General features: G+C 38.9%; 1 protein-coding gene across 1 annotated transcript in view; it reads left to right on the top strand.

Moving 5' to 3' along the window:
• Nucleotides 1-4,315: 4,315 nt before the first annotated feature.
• The window catches only part of LOC137021626 (inactive N-acetylated-alpha-linked acidic dipeptidase-like protein 2), a 243,516-nt gene continuing 240,820 nt past the window's right edge, over nt 4,316-7,011 (top strand). Inside the window, exon 1 of the mRNA XM_067388346.1 lies at nt 4,316-4,806. Coding sequence (XP_067244447.1) covers nt 4,316-4,806 — 491 coding nt within the window. The remainder of the gene's footprint in view (nt 4,807-7,011) is intronic.

The raw sequence follows: 7,011 nt of genomic DNA, 5'->3' as shown, positions 1-7,011 counted from the left end.
AAGTTACATTCTCTGAAAAAAAAAGCCTTAATATCACAGAAAGTTTTGATAATCTGGTCAAATGATCTGTTTGTTTTTTTATCCAGAATAAAAGAGAAATATGGTCACTAATAATTTGATTAATGCTTTAATATGATTTGGTGTCATTAGATTTAGAATCCTTGCAAATATGATTGTCTGAGAATATTATCTACATGTGCACATAGACAGTGGTGTAAAGTTAGTATTTTAGATCTAAAATAAATATAGAATTTTAATGCATCTTTGATATTAGACTGTGAATTAGACTGTGGTTTAAAAACAAATTTGGCAGATATATATTGATTTTTGGCTATTTCTCGCTCCCAGTGCAGCAGATCATTTTAACTCGATGTACAGTGTGCTCTGTGCAGACAATTTGCTATTGGTCTAACAACTTGTGACATCTATGAGGTGCCCATGGTATATTAGGGGTTGTAATGGAGAGGACACCATCCATGCTGGAGGATTCTTGTGGGAGTAAGGCCAAGAAACTTCTGGCATCTTCTGATAGGTGCCATTACTCTTGCTTTTCCCTGCATGCTCTCTCAGCTGCCCCAAGCAGTACCTGGGCTTTCCACCACTGGGGGTGACATGATCTACTCAGCCTGTCTATACATATTCCAGGGAAACATAAATGCTGTTTTGACAGGTTTCATAAATATTGATAAGATAAATCGAGAAACACAAGGTGTTTGCTATCCACTAGCCATAGTTCAGCGAGTAACAGTGTTGGTCCTTACTTAAATCAAATAGAATGAGGCCATGAACAAACTAATGTGGTTATGGTCCTGTTGTGAATCCAGCTGAAATGCAGTCTGAATTTAAGCAAGAGAACTATTAAGCTATTATTAGTCAGTGAGACTCATTGTATTGTCAATATTGCAATGGGTCAATAACAAATAAGAGTGTCCATGGTGAATAAAAAGGAAAATGTTTTCTAAAATTGCAGTTTAAAACATGTAACAAATTCTTAGAAATGTATATAATTTTAAACCTGGCTCAAAAAATGCACATCATGTTATTGACCCATTAGGTGCAGGTTTAGAGTGGGAGCGGAGGATGTGAAGAAGCATCTTTTCCACTTTCACGGTGACATCAATCACAGAGGAAAAGCCAAAGATGGTGCATTCCCCTCTACTTTAATTGATGGCTCTGTTGGGTAGTCGAAAGGCGTTAAATTACTGATGTTTCTGGTGATTGAACGTCAGCTGTCAGTCTGTGAGCAAAGAGCCGAAGGCACGGGTGTAGGAGGAGTGGAGAGGAGATGAGGGTTAGCGCTGTCCTGAGAGTTTGACAACCCATATCATTGCCGGGGTCAGAGAGTAAATGAAGCTCCGGTACGGATCGCTCCTCCTGAACGGCGGCCTGGAATAATGGAAGTTTTGTGGATCACTGAAGATTAATGTTGAGAGACAACAGCACATCATTTCCACCTTCTCACATTCTGTGAGGCCTATTTAAAAGTGAAAGCAGACAAAATCATTCAAGTCCCTTCATTCCTATAAAACTCTGAGATGATCAAAAATTTGGTTCTGCATCTGATATAAAAAGACTAGGGGGAGCGCAAATGCTCAAAGTGAATGTGCAAAATGTGTTGCAAAATCCTTGGCGGCGCCATTTTCGACAAAACGTGTGTCGAATGGTAATGTTTAGTAGTTACAAAGTTATTTCCCTCTATCAGAGCAAATTTCTCCCCACCTCCAAATGACTATTTTAAGTGTGACTATCAAAGGCTTCTCCAGCTCCCTTCGCTCTGCCTAGTGCCGACAGCAGATATTTCTCTCAGTAATTTTTTTTAAAGGCAACCTATTTCAGGGACTCGGTTTGACTGGATAATGGTCCTTCGTGCAGTCTGGAATTTCTGAGCGGTTTGGAGTTTTGTCATTATCGATTGGGCTGTTTTGAGTTTGATGCCGTTGTCTGTTAAAGGGATAGTTAAATTTGATGGTACACTGAGACACTGGCTTCTCTTTTATGAATTTGAACCAAGTCATCACCCTTAATGACCTTTTTTAGCAGCAACATTCAAACTGTGAGCTTGTACATCCCTCCCTGAGAGTGTCCTGTGTCTGTGTAGAGAGTGATGTGTGTCCAACTGGCACAAAACACTGGCTAATAACAACCATGGAGAGTTTAATGTGCTTTTAAAGTCTGGGATATCTGTGGTTTTATTTAAAGAAATTACTTGTTTTCTGCAAGATACATTAAATTTATCAAATGTTACAGTAAAGACTTTTATGTTGTTAAAAATAATATAAAATACACACTGTTCTTTTAAAATCTATCATGGTTTCCACGGTTGCCATCACATGATATATATTATAAAATAACACACACACACACACACATAAAAATGCAGAATGTTTTCTGTCATGGGTGGGTTGAGGGTTAAGGATTGACTATACAGTTTGTGCAGTATAAAATTATTATGTCTATGCAAAGTCCCCATAAAACTTGGAAACCCAACAAACATTTTTTTTTTTTTGCATTTTGTTCATAATTTATTTGAATGACAGCCTAGCCAAAAATGATGTCTGCACAATTTGAGACAACTATGCAAAATCTTGAACAATTATTTTTAATAGTATTTAAATAAAGATAATTTTATTAGGAAATCACTTTTGGCCATTTATATTTATTTTATAATGAGCTGAATAACTAGAAACCTTTAAAGACGTTCATGGACAATACAGTTGGAAATTTTCAAAAGCTCTTTGTAGACAATAGGGCTGCAACTAACGATTATTTTGATAAAAAGTTAATTTTTCAAATATTTTGTTAATTTAATTTAATTTCAAATATTGAATTACTTAAAAGATTAATAAATTTAAAGTCATTATTCACAAAATTTCCCATGTTGTCCACCATATCTCTAAACATGTGGAATATAGTGAACATCTGTGTAGGCTATGTACAGTAAACCATCATGTGTAAAAAAGGGGTTAAAATTTAATTGCATACTATTGGAAAGTAGAAGGTAAAATCACTTAATTAAAAATGATAATAAAGAAAAACAAAAGCACAGTAAGAGGTACAGGAACTCAAACTTGTGTGAACATATTACATTTGTGAGCGAGTGTGAACGAATTACTTGTTACATGTAGAATTTTTATGTAAAGTCATTTACATTTTATATTGACGTCCTCTTTAGACATTCTACTAACAATTAAGTGACTTTGCAGCTACATGTCAACTAACTCTCAGAGCATTAGTAGTAACTGTAGTCAAATGTTAGTAGACTGTTATGGCACTTTTTCACTGCTCAGTACGGCTCAATAACGTTTTGGAGTGTTCCCACTGCATGGGACGGCTCGGTACAGAACGGTATGGCACGCTTAAGTAGTACCACCTTGGTTGAGGTTCTAAATGTGACGTGTAAACACTGCAGATCACTGATTGGTCAGAGAGAATCGGAAATACCCACGTCACTGGATTTGAAACATGAGATTCCAAACCCACTGGAGTTAAATAGTCAGTAACAGCCACTGCAGTATCATTTATTTGCGAAACGACTTGCTTTAAAGGACTGTCACACACAACTTGAAAAAATAAATGGCTTTATTGTGGTCAGTAGATGAGGTGCAGACTCACTGAGAGGTGAGGCCAATAAGGCGGCACAACTATAACGATCAGTCTATAAAATCCCACCCACTTTGAATCAAAATGGAAAATGGAAAAGCAACCCGGAAATAAAGCGAGCTGAGCTGTGCCGTATTGAAAGAGGAGCCGAGATGAATAGTAACAGCAGTGGAAAAGATGTTAGATGTTAGGGTTTGGGCTAGTAGAATAAGTTGACGTAGTTGCAAAATTACTTTTAATCAGTAGAATGTCTGTTGAGGGACCGTTGCACTCCATTTGTTTGAAGTGCTGACGTCTATGAAGTTTAACAGAGAACCACTTGACGTCAGTAGAAGCCTGTTTGCAAAATTACATAATGTTGTCCCATACTTGGAATTTGTGTTTTGCATTTCACCCAAGCGCACACACACACTCGGATCAGTGGGCAGCCATTTTTGTTGCGCCATCTGGGGAGTGATTGGGGGTTAGGTGCCTTGCTCAAGGGCACTTCAGTTGTGTGTAATGAGAGTGGAAGAGAGCGTTGTTCGTGCACTCCCCCACCTCCATTTCCTGCTGGTACTGAGACTCGAACCCGCGACCTAGGCCATTAGTTGTTGCAGCTGTAGTATGCAGAAAACTGAAGGTGTCTACACAGAAAATGAATTCCAAAAATAAACTCATTGATCAATTTTATTTAAATTTGTGTGTGTTTCTCTGTTTCTCTACAGTAACAGACATGGCATATAGGAAAGTGCGTGCTGGCCATGGTTCTCTCCGTGTGCGGGATCTGGAGAGTGAAGAGCTTCACACAGCTTCCCTGGAACTGGAATGGGACATGGAGAAGGAGCTGGAGGAACCGGGCCTGGACCGCTTCCAGCTGGAGTGTGTGGAGCATCAACCCGTGAGCAGCTCTTCTGGCGGGGGCATGGACCCAGATTTGGAACCAATTCAACCCTCCGTCTCCCCTCACGGACGTTTTGAGCGTCTCCAGGAGGACCCTAATTACGTTTCTCGTTTCAGCCGGGCAGTACCCAAGGGCCAGAGATGGAATGGGACCTGCCTGGCCAAATACCTGCTAGCAGGGGTGGGTGTGTTTGCTCTGGGGCTGCTCGTTGGACGATATGCATTCAGCAGGGAGCAAGTGAAGGTAGAGCCAAGTGCAGACACAGACGTGCTGGAGAAGATTGTTCAGGGAATCACAGCAGAGAAGATACAAGCACTGCAGAGGTAAATGTTTCATCCTTTCCATCTAGTGTACACTCAGTTTTTTTTTTTTTTTTTTTTTTTTTTAATAATGAAAGTGGAAATGTACAGTGGATCCTTTACAGTAATAAATGAATTAAGGAAAACAGGTTTTGCAGAAAGGTTTTGCACTATAGTTTGCCAAAAATGTCTGCTCTAATGGTTTGTACTCAGAGGAAGATGGTGACAACAGATTTTCCATTATGTCAACATTATAATATATGAACATATGAGGGTGTTTCTTTGACTATGGGCAGTTTCAGAACTGTGGTCAGACCATCATCATTAATCTAAGACTAATTTAAATCAAAATCATCATCACAGACACAATTATTGGTCATAATTAATGTTTTTCACAAAATATTACATTAAACAGTTTGTTTTTATATATATTTATTTAATGCACCACTAGCTGTGGACACACACATACACACCGTATATACAATATGTGTGCATTGGCTGATAAGAGAAGGTATGTCAGGGAGCTGAAAACTATAAAGTTGTACAGGTGGATCGAGATCTTTTAATAGACACTCAGAGGGTGAGGTGAGGAATCAGACTGAAACTTCAAGGGCGTTCCAGCCTGTGAGGAGAAGTGAACCATACTGAGGAAGCAGATGCAGGGACAGTGTTTCCTGGGACAGGCTCTTTGGGACCTTCATCTTTGAAAAAGCAGTCCTACAGCCAAAGTTGTGCACAGCTTATTCCCATAGTGACAAAGCTGCCTTGTTCACTCTGAGCCCAGCTGTGTAGTCTCTGACAGGCAGACTAAAGTCGCAAGCAGGTACTGATGTTAAAATTAAATGCAGACAAACCTCAAGCGATAACACATTGTTTTTGGAGCACGGATCATGGCGAGCATGTATATTCGTGTCAAAAAAGATAACTCTGTTTCCTCTGAACCAAAACTGCCTGACTCCTGAAACAGGCTTTGCGGTAGTGTCAATTTATAATTTATTTTGTCACATTTATATTTCAGACTGCAGCACCAACAGCTCATCTCAGATCTTTTTTCGAGCGGGGAAGAGCAGGCGATATTACAATGCAGCGAGGCTGCAAATGCGAGAAGTCTAAACATTTTGATGGCTTTATTTACCTCACATTCATGCAGCCTCTTAATATTCACACTGAAGCTTGAGGAAAAAAGAATATGTGTGAGGATAATTATTTACCATTTAGATGAAGCAGAAATTGTTTCAGTCGACTTTGGAAAATGGTTGCCCTATAGAAGAAAGCTCTGTGGCGTGCAGAGATTAAAGAAGATGGGATTGCTAGTTGAATTAAACTCCAAATCTCACTGTAAATCTCTTTGTCCCTCATGTTAAGCCGAGGCCTCCCTTCAGAATGTCTGAGATGGAGCCCTGGAAAATCTTTTGAAGACCTTTGCTAACTGCTTCAATACACATTCTAATAAGCTCATTGGGGAGGAAAAAAAAAAAAAAAATCAGGAAACGTGTATGTGTGTGAGAGAGAGAGAGAGAGAGAGAGAGAGAGAGACACATGGTGATAAAATGAGTCTCAGTGAGCAAATTTTTAAAAATGAGGTGTCAGTAAATCAGTTGTTGGAATCTGACAAAAAAATGAATGAGCTACACCTGTTTGAATTCAATAGAGTCAGCAAAGTCAATTTTGAGAAAAATCAAGTTAAAGTTTTCTGAAGGTTCCAAAACAAAATCACCTAGCAACCATACCTTAAAATCCCTGGTAATACCACCAAATTTGGCGCAAACCACGTCAAAACCCCGTAATTTTGAGGAAGAAATATATATTCAACTTTTTTTTCCATGATTCCACAATTGTTTGATTAACATTATTGAAACAGACAGCCTATAGATATATTAAGACCTACTGTCCTGCACGAATCTAATATATTGTTACACATCAGATGTGAGTGTATATAGTGTTACACATCACTGTAGAGTGTGGGAAGTTACTGGAGTGCGCAGCCGCGCACGTCTTGCACAAGGAACGTCATGGCAGTGATTGACAAGCCAGAGGGCCAATCGTTTACACGATGATCTCGTAAACGTTTGGCTGATATTTTTTAAGGCCCTACCTCGTGCACAGATGATGTATATTAATATTATTCCTTTCAGTGCACCTAATAAATAGTCTTTTATCAGTTAGTAAAGACAGTTTCAAGTAATATTGCGAAAAAGTATAAAACAAAACATCCTCTTTAGCACCTTT

This window comes from Chanodichthys erythropterus, chromosome 6 (genome assembly GCF_024489055.1).
Source record: "Chanodichthys erythropterus isolate Z2021 chromosome 6, ASM2448905v1, whole genome shotgun sequence".
NCBI lineage: Eukaryota > Metazoa > Chordata > Actinopteri > Cypriniformes > Xenocyprididae > Chanodichthys > Chanodichthys erythropterus.
The sequence above is the reverse complement of the archived record's forward strand: the minus strand, read 5'-3'. Positions and strand labels throughout refer to the sequence as shown.